Source organism: Bradysia coprophila, unplaced genomic scaffold (assembly GCF_014529535.1).
Source record: "Bradysia coprophila strain Holo2 unplaced genomic scaffold, BU_Bcop_v1 contig_324, whole genome shotgun sequence".
NCBI lineage: Eukaryota > Metazoa > Arthropoda > Insecta > Diptera > Sciaridae > Bradysia > Bradysia coprophila.
Window position 1 is genome coordinate 5,000,621 of NW_023503584.1, and position 19,883 is coordinate 5,020,503.

Consider the following 19,883-nt stretch of genomic DNA (forward strand, 5'->3'; position numbering starts at 1 on the left):
GTAAAGAAAACCCGGTTAAAGCGTTTATAACATTATGTCCTATCCTTAGGTGTAAAACAACTCGGGACGCTAAAATTCAAGTCATTTTATAAGTAATTGGGTTTCAAGTTTTCCGATATATTTTAGCTCTATTGATATATTCTTCTTCAGTACCTGGGTGTTCCGGTTACCCCAAAAACGATTTCACCACCCGAGAGGTCTACGAATCTTAAGAACACATGCTCGTAATAAATAATATAATGCTTAGTTTCCTCTTACCAAAAAAGTACTCCGTGTGAGAGACGACAGAAAAAATTAATTTTTTTCAATTTATGCTTTGTTTATTTGACAGCTCGCTGTCTCACGGCTCTCTCACGGAGTACTGTTTGTTGAGTGGAATGGAACCTTAAATGTCTGTCTCGAGTTCTGAGATTTGTCCTTAAAGTGTTAATAAAAATAATCCAGGAGCTGATCTTGAAAAATCGCTAAAAACTATTGAATTCTGGTATGGGAGATGATGAACCTTAGCAGCCAATTTGTTATCTACTTAATATTCTCAAACGTCTCGATCGTATTAATCGTATTCTTCTATTACCATGAATTCATATTAACACTCGCATTTTTAGTAATCGAGACAAGACGGTTTACACTATATCAAAGCTTTCAACAGATAATTATATGCTGGCGTTAGAATCATTTAATTATTACTACTCTCGTTAAGTAAAACTTTGTGTACAACAAAAAATCGTCGAATTGGTTGGATTTTAAAAAATGTTTAAAATACTTAGCTTCTGACAGATTCAAATTTACCTCTAACTATGATATAAAAGTTTGTGCTGCCTTATCGGCGATTCATATGACCTGTCAAGATCATTTATCTTATGTCAACATGGAAGTATGAACTTTTGTGAAAATTTCTTACAACTTATTCAATGACGATAAAATAATACTTCTGCATATAAATTAATTGGATTTTTTTTTGGTGCGACATGAGAATTTAACAAAGATGCTGGGAAAAATTTTGGTCGCTTATCAATTAATGATACCTCTCCATACATTTTTTAGTAGGTTGCCTCGACTAATATGACAGTTAATAAATAAACGAAAAACGAAATAAAAAAAACATCATTGACGAAATACTTGCCAAGGTTATGAAAGAACAGGTTAAGACAAGCTCGGAGGCGGGTGACACCAAATGCTATAAACGCACTCACTGCAGATAGTGTGAGAATACAACTCGAAGAAAATGTTTTTTTTTTTTTTGGAAAATTAAGAATTTTGTTTTGTTAAGTCGCATTTTTCACATAAACTTCGCTACCATTGACGCAATCTGAGTGTCACCGCCTTCATGCTCAACTCAGAGTTGTCTTAATCTGTTCTTACAGAACCTTGATTCTTGCAGGCTGTATGACAGATGTGACATTTGTTTGTACACATCCCAGAGAGATGCTAAGATAACGGCTGGGACGCCGTTTCGACGAATAGAGGGAACTTGTCGGCCTTTTTCATATAACGAATGAAATGTCAAAAATGGCTGACTTTTTCCAAAATTGGTCGGTTGTTTACAAAATAATTAATTTTTGACTACAATGATTCGAGAAGCAAAATATGGAAATACGTTCGCATCGGTGTCAAAATTAACGTAAAGGGTTTTATTTATAAGGTAATTTCGTATTATCTGAGATATACGCGTTCAAAAATTGGTCTCCAAAATTGCTTTTTTCAATTCGGAAATTGTGTACGAATACTGAATCTGATTTATGAACTGATTGCCTTACGTTAATTTTGATCCCACAAGGATCATATTAGCAATTTATTTCATTAAAATTGGAAGTATTTAAAAAAATCTGTGGTTATGTCTTTTTCAATTTGACAACTGGTCGCATACGGTTCAATTTTTTTCAGAAATGTTCGACAAATTCCCTCTATCCGTCGAAACGGCGTCCCAGCCGTCATATTAGCATCAGAGCATGAACACTCTCCCGATATCTCTAAAAATTTCAAAAGTTTTTTCGAATGAGACACACGCATATTATTTTTACCGTACATCGGCAAACACTCATACATCTTAATGAAAATAGCTCTCGTTGCATCGGTCTATTTAGGCCCTCAACATGAAAAGTTGTATACCAATTTTCTCTCCCTAGCAAGCAAACTCTCAAATTTACACCTTATTTCTTTGTATTCTACAAATACTATTCTATCTACATTTTGACTGACTACGCTGTAATGGCTGTAATGTACATGTTAATTCCAAAAGTCACTTGATTTTTTCACCACCTTAATAAAAGTAGTCTGGTTGCTAGAGAGGGTATTGTGTATACGCATCTGGTGTGGACGGCTTGATTTAGGCACTATCGCTTGTCGCCATCACTTTGTTCGGGCTACAACTCACGTCTCACAACTCACAGATGGCAGAAAGGTTAAGATAGAATGGAAAGTCTGTAGTTTTTATATTTCTTCTTACTCTGACGATTTTTCTTCACACTTTGACGATATTTCTTGGCATTTCTTCACACTTTGGCGATTTTTCTTGTTTCATGGTGGTTAAAATGCACTCCTGACGAGTTACGAGCAGTTGAAAGTATGGGTAAAAGTTTGATTTTTTTGGCGAACTTCTGACGGTTCTTGTGCATCCGAAAAGCAACAAAAACATTCTTGACGAATTGCCAAGAAAAATCGCTAGAGTGTGATGAAAAAAGCCAAGAAAAATCGCCAGAGTGTAAAAAAACGCTATGAAGAATCGCCATTGTATTGTGTGAACTCCAAAGTGAAAAAATACGTTTTTGATTGCTAAATCCAATGATATAATAGTGGGATAGATAGGCCTTCTATGTAAATATTTTGTTCAAGAGGTGATATGAAGCAAAAACAAATTTATGGTACTTACGTATTTTCGTACTTATTTTGAAATGTAGGCGCGAAGAAAATTTGCATTTTCACTTTTTCTTCGAAATTGGTTTAAAGGATTTCTTATGTGTTCAATTAAATATTTATCGAACTGAAAGTTATATTTCATATAAACAATCTCTCATTGTCCCCAATATTGAACTAATTTTGTGATTTTTTCCTTTTCGATCGAAAAATTTTTTATTAGAAATTTCGACGATCGGAGAATTCAATCAGTTGGCTGAATTTACAAACTTTCACGTTCAGTAGTAACTCATATAAGTATAGTTTATAATAAAAGTGTTAACATCGCATCGTCAAAATTAAAAAATGTTAAAGAAAATTGGTTAGAAAATGTGTGTTTAGGTAGTGAACAGTTTATGTGTAATTGATAGTAGAATTTTCTTTTAAAGTGGTAAAAGTTCGTTTCGAAAAGTCAGCAACAATTTCATGAAATTGTCAGAATTAATTTGAATGTGTAAGTGTGTGTATATCAAATGTATATTACACTGAGTTCACGATTTCGTCTACGTAATTCCTGTCTATTACACTATTATGTCATTGGCTAAATCTGATAGGGGATAAAAACCCCTTAAATTTTGTCTATCTGATCGAACATTACCTTTTTCATCAACGGATAGATTCCTTAGGATTGAACAAAACCCCTTTCCATTACCTTTCATAAAAAAATAAATTCTCTAGGATCAAACAAAACTTACAACAAAACGCCTTTCCGTCACCTTTCATAAAATCATAAGGTCGCTAGGATCGAACATAACGCCTTTGCGTTACCTTTCGTAAAAGGAAGATTCCCTAGAATCGAACATAACGTCTTTGCGCTACCTTTCGTAGAAGGATAAATACCATAGGATCGAACAAAGTCATCATCATTTTTGGTTGATTCGTTAAATCACCACGAAGAATTGCCAGAGTATGAAGAAACGTCAAGAAAAATCGCAAAATTGCGAAGAATCGCCATAAGAACTTTACCATTATTTGTGTCTCTTTGCGTTTCTTCACACTCTGTCGATTTTCCTTGACGTTTCTTCACACTCTGGCAATTCTTCGTGGTGATTTAAGAGGAATCACCACTTGGCAAAATTGTAGCCTACATTTCTGCGTTTTTTTATTATTTGATCGGCGATATCTTTAAAAAGAAAAAGTTTTTCAAAAATGTGGAACCATTATTTTCTGTAAAAGTATGTTAGCTTTAAATGAAAAATATTTTTTTAGCCATAGGTTTTATGTGCACCGAGAAAATCGTGCAGATTACCCAAATTTGCATAATCTGCACGATTTTCTCGGAGCACATAAAACCTATGGCTAAAAAAATATTTTTCATTTAAAGCTAACATACTTTTACAGAAAATAATGGTTCCACATTTTTGAAAAACTTTTTCTTTTTAAAGATATCGCCGATCAAATAATAAAAAAACGCAGAAATGTAGGCTACAATTTTGCCAAGTGGTGATTCCTCTTAACAAATCAACCAAAAATTTCTTGGCACAATGCACCTTACTATTCTTATTATTGTTCATCGAATCCACTCTTTTCATTTTCGTTTTGTTGGCTGCAATGTAACTGTCATCGAGCCGATATTTTTGTGACGTGTAATTGTAGATTTTTCATAAGTAAAGTTTAAACAAAATCGTGCAGCATTAAACGAGAATACTTCGATAAAGTTCAAAAGGCTCAGGCAAAATGCTAATTAACTTCGAATCAAAGTCTGCAAGGGTTAAGGGTCTATCATTTCATCCGAAAAGACCATGGATTTTAGTGAGGTAAATACGAAAAGAAAAATCTTTGAGACCAACCCGTTCCCGTTGTCGTCGCCACGATCGGTATCCTAATGGAATTTTCTTTTTATCTACAGTTTGCACAGTGGGGTGATCCAATTATGGGATTATCGAATGTGCACGCTACTAGAGAAATTCGATGAGCACGATGGGCCGGTGCGGGGTATATGCTTTCATAATCAACAACCCTTGTTTGTGTCTGGTGGTGACGACTTCAAAATAAAGGTACTTTTTAGTGACAATGCCGTGTGTGAGGGATAAGTTTCTATATTCTTGATAAAATCAATCACAGTTCTGGAACTACAAAAAACGTCGCTGCATTTTCACCCTGCATGGACATTTGGACTATGTACGCACGACGTTCTTCCATCATGAATATCCATGGATATTAAGTGCGTCTGACGATCAGACGATTCGCATATGGAACTGGCAGTCGCGAACCTGTATTTCCGTATTGACCGGTCACAATCACTATGTCATGTGTGCCCAATTCCATCCGACCGAAGATCAAATTGTTTCCGCTTCATTGGATCAAACCGTTCGGGTGTGGGATATCGCAGGTATTGCGAATCGTGACGGAATGAAAGGTAGGACCAAATTAGAACTAATTTTAATTTCGCTTGTTCATTTCGTTTGTAATTTGGTGTGCTTGTTATACATAATTGTGTTGGGGATTCGATTTACTGTTAGCACTTTTGGGATAATTTTGGTAAGGTAAGGTTTGTATGCTTGGGCATAATTTCTAGTTATTGTCAATAACTTTCCTAATTAAGTTTTCTTACTAAAACATCGGAGCCGGTGGAAATAATTCGTCGGCAGCTGATTAAGACACCATTCACTATGTGGGATTTCTGTCATTTACACTTCATTTTAAACATACTTTCTCCCACTTTTCTGAGCTAGACAAAGTGGTCTTCTGCCACTCCTTCTAACGCAACTGTCAGCTGAGGGTTAAAATCTAGATTGAGATAACGAAAGTAATCCAAACGAATTCCGGTAAACGCAGCGTCATGTCAGAACTATTTGACGCGTGTCACGTGGAACTAATGAGTCTAGTCTTACGTTTGTGACAATTGTCTTTTGGGTTTCAGATGTGGTGGGTTGATCTATCGCTACGCAAAAACATTTTCCCATTTCGTGTCAAAAGTCATTTTAAATTTAACTTCTAGTTTAGGATTATGGACCATTGGATTACCGCACAATGTTTAGAAAGCTGTTAAAAGTCCTAGATTCAAGCATTAAGAATTCAATTGAGAAAAGTATTAAGTTTCAACCTAATTGGACGTGGTCTGTCTTGTAATAAGATATCTACAGACAATAATGCTCAAAACTGGTCGGCTTCCAAACCTGATTTTGATCCAAGTCTGAATTAGATTCGGGTCAAGTCAGGTCTTAATTTAGAGAATTTAAATTCTGAAAAATTCTGAAATTTTCAGAATTTTTCGGATTTTTTCAGAATTAAAATTCTCTAAAATAAGACCTGAATCAGGTTCCTGTCAAGAACTTGTTCCGAACATTAAGAGGAATTTACAGCTTTCAATAGTGGCAAATTGCAAATTGACAATCACCTGTCACGCCATTTTAGCGATGCTTCGAATTATCTTTTTTTAATTTAGATTGAAGTACTTTACACATCTTTCACTAGAACTGTTGTTGTCCTTGTGAGTTTTCTGTTATTTTTCTTTCAATTTTTTTGTTTTTTTTTTGTTTTGTTTTACTTTGAGACAAAATGCAAATCACCAAATCACTAGTTCTAATTTGGTTCTATGTGCCCGCAAACTGGTATTCAGTCTTACAGCTCAGCTCGTTCATACATTACTTATTGCTTTGAGCAAAAATAATTTTCGTTTCCGATTTAAGGTCTTCGTAAGAAGAATGTTGCTCCAGGACCCGGTGATGATTTGCCGAAGTTACAAGGCACAACGGATCTCTTTGGTGCAGCCGATGCGGTTGTTAAGCACGTATTGGAAGGTCATGATCGCGGAGTCAATTGGGCTAATTTCCATCCGACATTACCGTTGATCGTATCTGGAGCAGACGATCGACAGATAAAATTGTGGCGCATGAACGAATACAAAGCTTGGGAGGTGGACACGTGCCGTGGTCACTACAATAATGTTTCCAGCGTTATGTTCCATCCGCGACAAGAATTGATTATTTCGAACAGCGAAGACAAAAGTATTCGCGTTTGGGACATGACGAAACGACAATGTCTTCATACATTCCGTCGTGAAAATGAGAGATACTGGATTTTGACTGGCCATCCTACATTGAATTTGTTTGCTGCTGGTCACGATGCTGGTAAGTTCTTAGCGCACATGTTCAACTCGACGAATTGTTTAATCATTTCGACTTAACTTTTATTAAAGGTATGGTGGTGTTCAAGTTAGAAAGAGAGCGTCCAGCGTACGCAGTCCATGGAAACATTTTGTATTACGTCAAAGAACGTTACTTGCGAAAGCTTGATTTCACCACCACCAACGATTCCGTGGTTATGCAACTTCGAGGCAACGGAAAGTCTCCCATTCACAGCATGTCCTACAATCCGGCACTGAATGCCATTTTACTCTGCACACGCACAGCGAATCTTGAAAACAGCACGTACGATCTGTACAGCATTCCCAAAGAATCAGAATCCCAAAGTTCGGAGACAGACAGTAAACGTTCGTCGGGTGTCACTGCCCTCTGGGTGGCACGAAACCGATTCGCTGTATTGGACCGAAACAATCAGCTGGTCGTGAAAAATTTCAAAAACGAAGTCACCAAGAAGTGCATGTCGCCGTGTGAAGACATCTTCTACGCCGGCACGGGAATGCTTCTGCTGAAAGATCCAGATTTCGTGACCCTGTTCGACGTTCAACAGCTTCGTGTTATCGCTCAAGTAAAAATTGCCAAATGCAAATATGTCGTTTGGTCGGCCGATATGTCGCATGTCGCTCTGCTGGCAAAACATACTGTTAACATTTGCAGCCGAAACATGGAGCTATTATGTTCGATTCATGAAAATACTCGCGTCAAGTCCGGTGCTTGGGATGATTCTGGCGTTTTTATCTACACGACCAGCAATCACATCAAATACGCCATTACGAATGGTGACCATGGAATCATTCGAACATTGGATTTGCCAATTTACATAACGCGAGTGAAAGGGAATCAAGTATTCTGTTTGGACAGAGAATGCCGAACTCGGGTGTTGAACATCGATCCGACTGAATTCAAATTCAAATTGGCTTTGATCAATCGCAAATACGAGGAAGTGTTGTACATGGTACGCAATGCTCGACTAGTCGGACAAAGTATTATTGCATATTTGCAACAGAAAGGATACCCAGAGGTGGCATTGCATTTCGTCAAAGACGAGAAAACTCGTTTCGGTTTGGCATTGGAGTGCGGTAACATTGAGGTAGCATTAGAAGCCGCCAAATCACTCGACGACAAGGAATGCTGGGATCGCCTCGGTCAAGCTGCATTGTTGCAGGGTAACCATCAAGTTGTTGAAATGAGTTATCAACGCACCAAGAATTTCGATAAACTTTCATTCCTGTATTTGATCACCGGCAATTTGGAGAAATTGAAGAAAATGAATAAAATCGCCGAAATTCGAAAAGATGTTTCAGCGCAATACCAGGGCGCTTTACTATTAGGTGACATCAAGGAGCGTATTTCAATTCTGAAAAATTGCGGCCAACAATCTCTAGCTTATTTGACCGCAGCAACTCATGGATTCGAGAACGAAGCAGCCGAATTGAAGGAAGTCATTGCTGCTGATGGCAAGCAATTACCAATTGTGAATCCTGCCGCAAAATTCTTAAAGCCACCGGTTCCAGTTCAACAAGCAGAAAGTAACTGGCCGTTGTTGACCGTGTCAAGAGGATTCTTTGAAGGTAACATGAACAATTATGCCTCGCCTTCATTGTGTAACATAAATGAATTTCAGGTGCTATGTTATCGCGTGGCGCTCAAAATGTCAATCAGGCTCTTGCTGCACCAGAACCTATTATTGACAGTGGCGAACCTGATGGATGGGGTGCTGATGCTGACATCGGACTTGGCGATGATGACGACGAGACTGGTGAAATGAAAGATGCACTCGAATCACAAGAAGGTGACGGTCCTGGCTGGGATGTAGGAGACGAAGATTTGGAACTGCCGGCAGAGTTAATGTCAAAAATGTCCAGTAGTAATGCTGGAGAAAGCGGAGGTGGTGGCTATGAAGCACCCACTCGCGGAATTGCACAGTCACAGGTCTGGGCTAATAATACTAACTTGATTGGCGATCATTTACGCGCTGGATCGTTCGAGAGTGCATTTAGATTGTTAAACGATCAAGTTGGTGTGGTCGATTTTACAGCGTTTAAGCCTTTGTTTATGGCATTGTTCAATGCATCCAGGACATCATTCTCAGCACTTCCAAACCTATCGCCATTGGCTGGTTATCCGCAACGGAACTGGAAAGAAATAAATGCGAAAAAAGCCAATCCCACCATTGGTGTTAAGTTGAACGACTTGGTTCAACGTCTACAAGTTTGCTACCAACTTACCACTGGTGGTAAATTCACCGAGGCAATACAAAAACTTCAATCCATTCTAATGTCTATTCCGCTTTTGGTCGTCGAGAATCGACAAGAGATAGCTGAAGCACAACAGCTGCTCAGTATTTGTAGAGAGTACATAGTCGGTCTGAAGATGGAAACAACGCGTAAAGGTTTACCGAACGATACCATTGAACAGAGAAAACGCCACTGTGAAATGGCTGCATATTTCTCGCATTGCAACATTCAACCGGTTCATCAAATATTGACTCTGCGTACTGCACTGAACATGTTCTTCAAGCTCAAAAACTACAAAACTGCAGCATCATTCGCTCGACGACTTTTGGAAATGGGACCACGGCCAGAAGTAGCACAACAGGCAAGAAAAATTCTGCAGGCATGTGAAGTGAGTCCTGTAGACGAACACGAACTGCAATACGACGAACATAATCCCTTCAATTTATGTGCCTACACTTATCGCCCGATTTATAAAGGAAAACCTGAAGAAAAGTGTCCACTGTGTGGCGCTTCATATAATCCATCCTTCAAAGGTGTAGCGTGCAATGTGTGTGAAGTGTCGGAAATTGGAAAAGATGTGATTGGACTACGTATATCACCGTTGCAGTTCCGATAGAAGAGCGATATCTTTGTTATCCATTGTACAGATGCTTCATCATCTCTTATTAAATAATCACACAATTATAATCCGAGTTTTTATTTCCTAACTTCTGCTGAAAGATTCAGGTTTCAACAGCATTGTGCTTCCTCCTAGAAAACCAAGATTAATCGTTCGTCATCTGTGCACCAGATTTATATCAAAGTGGGGTGGTTTTTTGTCCTATCTAAATTTCATAAAGACAAAAAAGAGTTTTCTATTGCTTCTACTCGACCCCAGAACCATCGCATGGTTCAGTCGACTTTACGTGCTTACGAAGTTTTCGATCTGAATTTTGCGATTCTTTTTTGTTAGTGTAGTCCAACAAGCAACTTCTTCATGAACCTAATCTAAAATTCTAAGAATAATTCAACCATCTGCCCAATTCTGAAAATACGCGACCAGGATAGATGTAGAATATCGAATCAAACTGAATAGATTAAGGTTAGCTCGTTTAGTATGCGTTTATTACATAGGTGGAAGTACGGGTTTTCAGTGGATATATACTTTGGGTTTAGACGAATCTACGATGAGACATGAGCAGTTGAAAAAAAAACTTTTCATTTCACTAAATATGCGTATCGCTGTAAGGCCGAGGTCCTCCTTATTCAAAATAATTAATAATTTAATCAAATAATTGCATTAGTGAGGTCACAGCACTCATCAAAGTTCACCGAGGTTACATCGATTTTGAGAAATTTTCCGGAAGTCATATTTTCTGCCGTTTATCATCAAATTTTATTAAGGTAATATTTGCCCCAGTAGTACTCGACCTCAGCTTTCCAACGAACCCATACACACCCGTGTCCTCGCCACCTTACGGAAATGAAATTCGGACTACGAAACCCAATTTTTCGACTTTTGGCCACTTACAACCAGCCAGGTATGGAAGATCAAAAATATCTGGGACTGGTTTTGGAGCTTAGGCACCAAGGCCTAACTATCCATATAAAAAAAAGTCCCGGAATAAATAGCGCCAATTTCGGTCAGTCGAAATTCAAAAGAATCCCTCTTAGAAACTTCTCGAGGTTCAAAAAATCTAAAGTCATTAGAAAGGTAACTTCATGTAATTTTAGGGCAAAGTTGGGTCTAATGGGGGCTTGAAAGCATCTACGAGAAGTTTAAGTGTTTAAGTATATCTTGTAGTAAAAGGAAATTCTTTTCTTTTTATTCAGTAGATGTTACTACATTTCACAGATGGCACACATCGAATATATCAATATCTATTACTTCATTTTAAAGAAAGTTTTTTTCGAAATGTGCGTGTCTCGTGTCAAGATTGTGTTAGTCAAAGCAATTGTCAATTTCTGAATTCCTTACATTTTCCAATTTAATTTTTCATTTTGCAAATCCTTTTTTTTGAGTTAATTAAACTTTTAATATATGAGTATTCTAAAAAAGAGGATCTCTGACAACATTCAAAACCATGCCACCTTTCGACTGAATAATCAACGCCTTTGGTTCAAATTGCAGTACTCGTGGTGTATTCTCTGTGGGTGTGACGTGATGGTTTTTCATGAAATTGATGAGACCGATTTTCGTTTGTAATATCCCGAAGCGCTCACCCTGAATGAATTTAATAGAAATAAAAGTATTAGTTACCTGTGCTAGGAACAAAGTGCGCGGAGAAAATAGTATAGTAACAGCGACTGTATCAACAGTACCCAAGTAGCATTCAACGGGTAAAATTCGGTTGTACAACCGTTATTCAACCGCGGTTGTAAAAATTAGAAGATAACTAATAAGTTGTCGCAACGTTGCTGCAACGTTGTTATAACGGTTGTACAACGGTATTTGCCCAGTTGCAAAAGTTACAAAAATGTTATAACGAATTCGTCGCACAACGGTTATACAGCAAATTGGTTAAAAGTTGTTAAATGGTTTTATAACCGTCGAATAACTTATAAGTCACAATTGAAAATTCAATATTTTCTAACCAATCAGTCATCAGACCGTTGTACTGCCGTTTTACAACTTTTTCGTTAATCATCATATTTGTTCTTGAAGCCACATTTCCAAGAGTTTTTTTGGTGTTCAATTTTTTCTTTCTTTTCGATATTCGCAAATCACATAGTTAATGCACTCAAAATATGTAAGTACTGCGCAGTTCGCAAAGTTAAAATGTTTGTGTCATGGTTATTATAAAATACAAGCAAAATACTTGAGATATATTCCGTACAACTGCAATACACGTAACATAATTGACAATTAAAATTGCTCTCTCTTGTGTCGCCAATTAAACAAAATTTAATCCATCAATTTCACCTTTTTGTTAGCAGCTGTTGCCGGTCCTAACTCCTATCCTAACTCCTAAAGAAACCTAACAAGACATAAGAAACCTAACTTCGACAACAGCGGCAGACAAAAATAGTGAAGTCGATGAATAAAATGTTGATTTACAAATTGGCATAAAGAAAATTTTTCAAAATTTATTAGTTACACTGAAATAGCAGGTTTTCCATTACGATGATGCCGACAATTTTCACACTTTCACACACATTTTCAAACCGAACACTGAAACATGAAAAAAGTAGATGTAAAATCTACAAAAAATCGAACTTTCCATCATGGCGTCTTGATTCGTACTGACGGATAATGAACATTTCTATTAAGTTCCATGACCGTTTTACGACGAATTAGTTAAAGTAATGACTCGAACTTTTTGGTTGTATGACGGTTTCTGAACGAAAAAGTTTTCAACAAATATTATCGGTTAACTCATTGGTCAAATAACCGTTTTGCAACTAATTCGTTTAAAATTGGTTGATGACCAATTAGTTGTGTAACGGTTATATAACGAATAAGTTAAACTGAATACAACTTATTCGTTACATAACTGTTGTAGAACGAAAAAGTTGGCAACGAATTAGTAACGTTTATAACCGCGGTTATCAAATGCTACTTGGGATAATGTAATGTAATACTTACGATACAATTATGTGGGCCTGTACCTAGCGGTAGAAGAGTGTACGGAACAATCTTGTCTTTGTTTGCTGCGGAAAATCGTTCTGGATCGAATTTATTGGGATTCGGCCAATACTGTAGATTTCAAACGAATTATTTAATTTCTATTTTGAAGAGTGCGAGTTTGAGACTCGTTACCTTTGGATCTCGTTGAATTGCAAAAACTGGTATCACAATTGGCATCTTGTGAGGGATAACAAAATTATCGTGCGGCTCTAGAGAGTATCCTTCGGGGTTTGTACACAATCTGTCTAAGAAGGGCAGTGGTGGATACATTCGAAGCATTTCTAAGAAGAAGAAAAAAATCAGTTCTATCTGGTTGAAGGTTTATAAACTTAATTTTACCTTGTACGACCATATTTAGATAAACCATATTCTGTACAATATCGTAGGTAAGTTCACCCTTTGATGCCAACAAAGTTTCCTTTATTTCCTGTCTGAGTTTCCTTTGTATATCGAGTTGAAAAGCTAACTCATACAATCCAAACGACATTATGGTCGAACTTGTTTCGTAGCCCGCCGTAAAAAATACTGCTGCCTGAGCAACAATGACATCATCTTGGAAAACTGCAACAGGTGAGTACATATTAGTAGTAGAACAAAGCCAATTTTCTAACTGAATATTACCAATGTTGGTTGCAGTTAAATTTTTCGATTTATCTTCGTTTTTGAGGGTGATTAACGTATCAATCAAGTCATTTCGAACTGATCCCGTTCTTTCCCTTTCACCAATAATGTAGTTGATGGTATTCCTTAGGAACGTAGTAGATTGTTTCGAAAAGGCCTTGAAGAAAATTGGTCATTTATTTATCTCCTATCGAGAGCATTGAACTAGGTCATTTCCGTAGCAACTTTTTCGACTTTAAAACTCTAACGCCGAAAGTTTCAGTATGAGTTTGCAAACCCTATTTTTCGTTCATCTTACCCATCTAAGATTGGGTTATGACATCTACCAAGCTCATCCTCGAGTAGTGAGGGGACAAAGTTCGTTCTTATCATTTTCTAAACTCATTCAAACTAATTTTAAGTAACAGTTCTAATATGTCTGATAGTCTCGCCTAAAACCGTTTTACACGACGCAAAGGTCGAAGATTTGTAAATTCATTTTTTTGAAGCGATCAACACAGTATTCTGGGCACTGTCTCTTGTCATCTATCCACTCTCTAAAAAAAATAATTTTGAAACACTTGGTCCGAAACACACGAGTAATTTAGCATTGATTGGATCGACAATTATGCGGCGTTTAAAAGTAAATCATGCATTTAACGTACCTTAAATTTGAAGAACGGTACCAACTCAGGTACGAAAAATATACTTGAAAACTCCACAGCTCTGTACCAGTTAAAATCAAAGATTCTTTTACCTAAAAACGATTTCAGTATTCCCGTGAATATCACAGACATCATACTTAGTAGACAAATACATACCATTTTTGCGAAATTCACTTTCAGGATTTTTTAAACTATTTGCTTCAACACCATAAGCACATGATGCGATAACATCTGATTAAAAAAATAATTCATTTCTAACCGTTCAACACGTTTAAAATACTGTTTACCTGTTGTGTACCTAGCCAGAATGTCCTTAATGTCGGTAGAAAATGTTTGTTTGTTTTCATCGAGTTTAAACGATAACAACGTATCATTCATTTCATTTCCAATATTTTTCATTAAATGAAACATTTGCTTCATTTTACCGCTTGTGAAAAACGGTGACAATCTTCCACGAAGAATTTTCCAAGCTGGATTGCGAATGAAAAATAAGTTGGTGCTACCCAGAATGTCTGTATGGATGTCAGATGCTGAGTGTCTATAATAATTAAAATGTTCAGCTAAATTCGATATCTCACTAGTAAGGCGAAGGTTTTGCTGTGACAAGGACACGCAAATAGTCTGTAATTTTCAGAACGTTTTGGTACGAAATTCCAATTGAGCTGAAATTGAATGCATAAAAATTACAGTAAACCTTGACGACATCTTTGCGCTTACTGTTACAGTGATCGGCATAACCTCCATACTTAAAACCTCGAATAAAACATTCTCTTTGTTGAATTTAGGAATCGATGTGTTAACTAATGGAAATGTGTGAAATTCGTTCAGGGTCGTAGCTACTAACGGACAATCTTGACATGACCCATCCTGAGAGTTGCGGGAAACTGATTTTCCCTTAATTTCACATTATAAAAATATTTTGGCCGTCTCTGTGCCCACCTAGAGAAAACCATCGAACTACGGCCATGAATTTGTTGGTCTGATCCGTGGGCGAGGCCAATAGTGAGACAAGAAGTAGTTTCCATTATTTATTTGTTATGTTACGTAAGCTAAAATACTCGAGGTAAAGTTTGGCTGTTTGGCAGCCCTGAGACTGATGTAAATTAAACTTAATCACGCAAATTGAGTCTACCTATCTCTTATAACTAGTACCAAATTTTATGAAACTTACCGATCGTTGAATGAGTTAAAATCTTTCACCAAAACTTTTTTTATTAACTCAGGATCTTTGATGACCAAAGCAGGTTTGTGGAAGAAATGAATTCCAACAATTGGTTTATGGCTTGTTGCTTGATCATTGTAAATATCAGAGAAAATCTCAGCTACACTTTTGCGAAAAAGCAGAAGATCCAACAAATTGCCAGCAATCGGCTTGGCTGATATAAATGGAATTTTATTCCGTTTCCAGTAGGAATTGATGTACAAGCTGGAACAGTACAGTCCGGTCAGAATAGTTAAGATAAAACATATCAGGATTTCCGTTAAACCGAACATTTAGTCAATTCACAATCAATTTGGCAATTCACTAAATTTAGATGTTTTTAAGATATATTGTCGACGAAGGCTAAAAACTAACTGAGAGATAATTGAACGTAAAAAGTAGTATAAATATTGATGAAGAGCGAAAATTTTATTTAAAAAAAAAAAAAACAATCGGTCGGCGAATTTGCATGCAAATTTTTTCACTGTACGAATGTGGAATTGTAAATGCTTTCGTACACTTATAATTATACTAACGTTTGATAATAACAAAAAAATGATTGCCAGTCACTTTAATAGTTGTTTCATACAGATTCATCTTTTCCATTTTTTTTTTGTTTTGCTTTATTATTAAACGAATTGCGTTGTTTTTAGTGAAAACACGCAAAACCAAGACAGTGATGATATATGAAAGTTGTAAAAAAATATTGAACCATCATAAGGACCATCAGAGCGCAGTGCGTAAAACTCGTAATGTTCTATGCGACATGGTATACAGTTTTAAAGTATCAACAGTCCCATCCAAAGGTTTCTGTGTAAGACTCTGAAAATTTCTGGAAATTTTTTTTTAAATTTTTATCGTGACTTTTTCGGAATTTTTATGTTATTGCGGCATACATCTATGACTTCTTTTGTTGACAGTATCGGGATTGCATACAAAATCTTACACTTCATTATAGCTTTAACACCCAATTTTCTATAGACCACATCCATGTCACCGTTTACATTTTGTCGTTGTCACCCAGGTCGCACTCTGTTTAGAGTGAAAACTTTGCTATAATATGTTTTTGTATGTTGCAAAGTCATGCTGTGTCAGTCACGGAATGTTAAATTAAACCAAATGAAACTTTTCTTGTTCTAACGGAATCGCTTTGTCATTGTAAAAATAAAGAAGTCTACGTATGAAACAAGTATAAAATTAAAAATTTTATCTACCTAGGTGAAATAATAGCAGTGAAAAAGTGCTATTATTTCGCCTTCGGTAGATAAAATAGCGTATTCACCTCTGTCCAAATGTTTATTTAGACACTTGGCGTTATAACATTCGCCTTCGGCTCATGCAATAACTCCCCAAGTGTCTAAATAAACATGTGGACAGAGGTGAATAATCTAATATTACTTTACTAGTGAGGTAATGTGGCCATTCCCTCACTAGTGAAGACCCTTTCCCTCGCTCGTAAAGTAAAACGCCATACTTTACACGTGAAGTAATTTGATATCTCGTATCACGATGAGTAAAAGTACCTCGGGCTGAAGCCCTCGGATACTTTTACTCATCTGGATACGAGATATCAAATTACTTCACTGGTATAGTAATGTACTATTAGCATGCAGCACTTAAAAAAAGAATCGATCTATCTTGTAATAGGACTAAAAGTCTTTTTTAGCGTGTGAGAAGTTTCCAGAAGGCGAGACTTTTCGTCCGTGGTACGAATAGTATTTTTCATATTGGACGGAGAAAAAGTGCGACGAAGTTGGAAGTTGCACTTTTCGGGTCCTAGGTATGAAAACAGTATTTCCAAAGTTTCCCGGAAAACCTTTCAAACCTAATAGTGTTCATCCTCGCAGTAAAACACAAATATTCCTAACGACACATTAAATCTTTTAGCCTCTAGTACTTCATAGTGAATGTCGAAATTGTGGTTTTGTGTGTGCAGGAGGAGTCAACAGTCAACATTAATATCAACGCTTGAGTGGACAATAAATTTCATTTTAATTATTCTTCTCCTCGTTCTTCTTCGACTAAATCCAAATTAAGTCTCCTAGGTCTATAGTCTACTATTTTATGAAGCATATTTTTAGTTGGGGCGCTCACTATTGCTGTTAGACCTGGCATTACAATGGCTTGTTGTTGGCGTTTTATTGCTCTCTTCACGATGTTCGCGGGTCGATTTTGCGCGTGCCGTCGTCGATGTTCGTCCCAGTGCTCTCGACGACGTTCCTTCTCTTCTTCGCTTATTTCCGGTGTATCATCGAGATCGGCAAGATGTCGTTTCAACGCTTCTTTTAGCTTCTTCTTCTCTTTGCTGGCTTCCTTAGCTTTTTTAACTTTTGCAGTCTGCTTATTTCGCTTTTTTCCGGCGTCAGTTACGTGAATGTGACCCGGCGAAAATTCAGGGATAGATGCGTGTCGAATGTTTCGGTCCGAATTTTTTTGTCTTCTCGATTTGAATCGATTTCGATTTTCTTCCAATTGATTTTTTTTAGGATATAATGTAAAGTCATCAACAGGAGTTCCGCCAGTCGCTTGAGGAAATGACATATTAATTTGGATAGTTCGTGCCTTCGTAATTAATTTTTATAATATTTAAATCTCTAACCAAAGTTTTCATGAAAGCAATTTTAATAAAATTAAGAGAGCTAGATTGCTCAGTTCATTATGGACGATACTTTCAAATCAACAAACAAGGCAAGTCACTCGAGAAAATGCAATTTCCAAGTTTTTTGCCTAGGTGAAAACAACGTTTTTTACAACTTTCAGCGGAAGGGAGAAAATGACGATTTTCTCGCTTGAGTTGTGAAAAAGCTAAGAATGATGTGTCCTTTGGGCAATGACATTATTTATATACGTATGTGTTTTGGACGAATGATTTTAGGCAATTTCCCGAGCGGTAGCCCGAACCTAGCGAATGGACGAAGACCCGAGGCTCAATGCACCCGTTGAGAGTTGTATAATTTGGTTCAGAATGTAATGTTGAGAATTAATTTTCTCAATCTTTTCAAACTATCGAACCTAGTCTGTGGTAAATTCGATCGTGATCGACAAGGACGCCATGATAAAATAATATTGGAAGTCATCGATGCAAATATGCTATCGTTTCAAATACAAGTGATTTTTATTTTATATTGCCACTTAATTGTCTGCTCATCAACGAAAAACCTGTATGACGAATATAACGATAAACTGGAACTCCTATCAGACTATGAAACGCAACGTCAAGAATCAAGTAATAATTCAATCACCATTCCAACACACCAATTGAAACGAAAGTGTTATTAATCGTAACGATGATATATTACAGACGATCACTCATGCGATAAATTGGAAGAATCTCCATATCCGCAGGACGACGAGGACTCCATAGTCGATAAAATTGATTGGATTAAAAGAAATCCCGAAAAATTTCAAAATTTCATCATCAATTTGAATGCTGATAACAGTTTGAAGTCGAAGCGACAGGCTCAATTTGATAAAGTCGATGGTCCAGTGACGTATCCGGAAGTGATAGCAAATCCTTTAAACAATATACCACAGCCGGCACCGTCAGCCGATGCGATGTCGTACGGAAATTTTATTAATTTCGCTGATCCGACAAGTATAGCTGGAGGAAATAATTCGAAACCATCGCCCGTTACACCTGCTGCACCAGTTCAATCAGTAACCGTAAAAAATGTCACTAATTCACCGGCAGTAGTTGCTAATACGACCAAAGATAGTGAATGTTCTCGATTCCTAAGTTCAGATAATGCAACAGCAGTTTTAGAGAAAGTGTTGGAAGAATTGGAATTGATAAGAAAAGCTAAAGAAGGAAATTCTACACCCGAAGGTATAATAAACGTTCCATGTAAATATCAACCAATCATGAAAATAATCTTTGAAGGAGCTGCATGTAACATAATTGGTTCATGGAATTCAGAAGTTATTGGACTGAGATTTGATATTTCTGCAAAGAATGAAACCACAAATGACCTAATCGTTAAACTAAATGAACACAATCCACCGAAACGATTGACGCTCATGAATACCAATTGGACCACAAGTGGATATATTCTACGAAGACAAGGAGGTCCGTTTTACTTGTGGGCTTCCAAGAATAAGGAGGATACTCTGGCAACATTTACAGGTGATTGCTTTGTAGCGTATACCTGACTTATGGTGTTGGACAAGATTGGAAGCACCGATCAGAATGAAGTGAAGGATTAAGATGTTCTTCTTCGATCTAGGTATTTGTAAAAATTGTGGAGAAACTGATACCATATTCGGGACCTGGAGTATTGTTCATCCAGCAAAAGATTGTAGAGATCTACAAATGGCCATCGAAACTAAGCGTGATATTTTCCGCAAGGAAACGATACATACGAGGAAACTGGAAAAATTAAGTAAAATCAAAAGTAAGTTGACCGTCAATAACGACTGATATTGTGATGGTTAACAATTTTTTGTTTGAATTAAAATAGAAAATTCAAAAACCGAAACTGAATTGTGTGTGGGATAGTCCGATAAGATTCACAATACTTTCCGGTGCACCACACGATGATCAAATCATTTCCAAGCTTCTTAATATCGTTCAAGTATCGAGTCTATTATTTGTTATTC

The 19,883-nt window shown here is 36.9% G+C and overlaps 3 protein-coding genes across 4 annotated transcripts; 2 read left to right on the plus strand and 1 right to left on the minus strand.

Moving 5' to 3' along the window:
- The first annotated feature begins 4,450 nt into the window (after positions 1-4,450).
- Positions 4,451-9,901, plus strand: LOC119079655 (coatomer subunit alpha). Of its 2 annotated transcripts, none has more exons than XM_037187698.1 (6): positions 4,451-4,649; positions 4,742-4,889; positions 4,957-5,251; positions 6,525-6,965; positions 7,034-8,548; positions 8,602-9,901. In XM_037187698.1, exons 1-6 carry the CDS (start codon positions 4,570-4,572, stop codon positions 9,828-9,830), a joined length of 3,708 nt encoding a protein of 1,235 aa, XP_037043593.1. In that variant the 5' UTR covers positions 4,451-4,569; the 3' UTR covers positions 9,831-9,901. The 2 variants fall into 2 exon arrangements, with proteins under 2 accessions (XP_037043593.1, XP_037043594.1); XM_037187699.1 differs by having other exon boundaries at positions 4,957-5,224.
- A 1,290-nt stretch (positions 9,902-11,191) lies between these two features.
- On the minus strand, positions 11,192-15,948 carry LOC119079657 (probable cytochrome P450 6g2). The gene is made up of 9 exons (XM_037187700.1): positions 15,258-15,948; positions 14,374-14,624; positions 14,243-14,317; positions 14,087-14,178; positions 13,443-13,599; positions 13,161-13,382; positions 12,954-13,102; positions 12,780-12,890; positions 11,192-11,417 (listed from the first exon to the last, which is right to left on the minus strand). The coding sequence occupies exons 1-9, from the start codon at positions 15,578-15,580 to the stop codon at positions 11,244-11,246; spliced, it is 1,554 nt and encodes a 517-aa protein (XP_037043595.1). The 5' UTR covers positions 15,581-15,948; the 3' UTR covers positions 11,192-11,243.
- Positions 15,949-18,195: 2,247 nt separating this feature from the next.
- On the plus strand, positions 18,196-19,857 carry LOC119079702. Its single transcript, XM_037187759.1, has 6 exons — positions 18,196-18,235; positions 18,304-18,513; positions 18,589-19,113; positions 19,168-19,410; positions 19,511-19,678; positions 19,745-19,857. The coding sequence occupies exons 1-6, from the start codon at positions 18,196-18,198 to the stop codon at positions 19,780-19,782; spliced, it is 1,224 nt and encodes a 407-aa protein (XP_037043654.1). The 3' UTR covers positions 19,783-19,857.
- Positions 19,858-19,883: the final 26 nt, after the last annotated feature.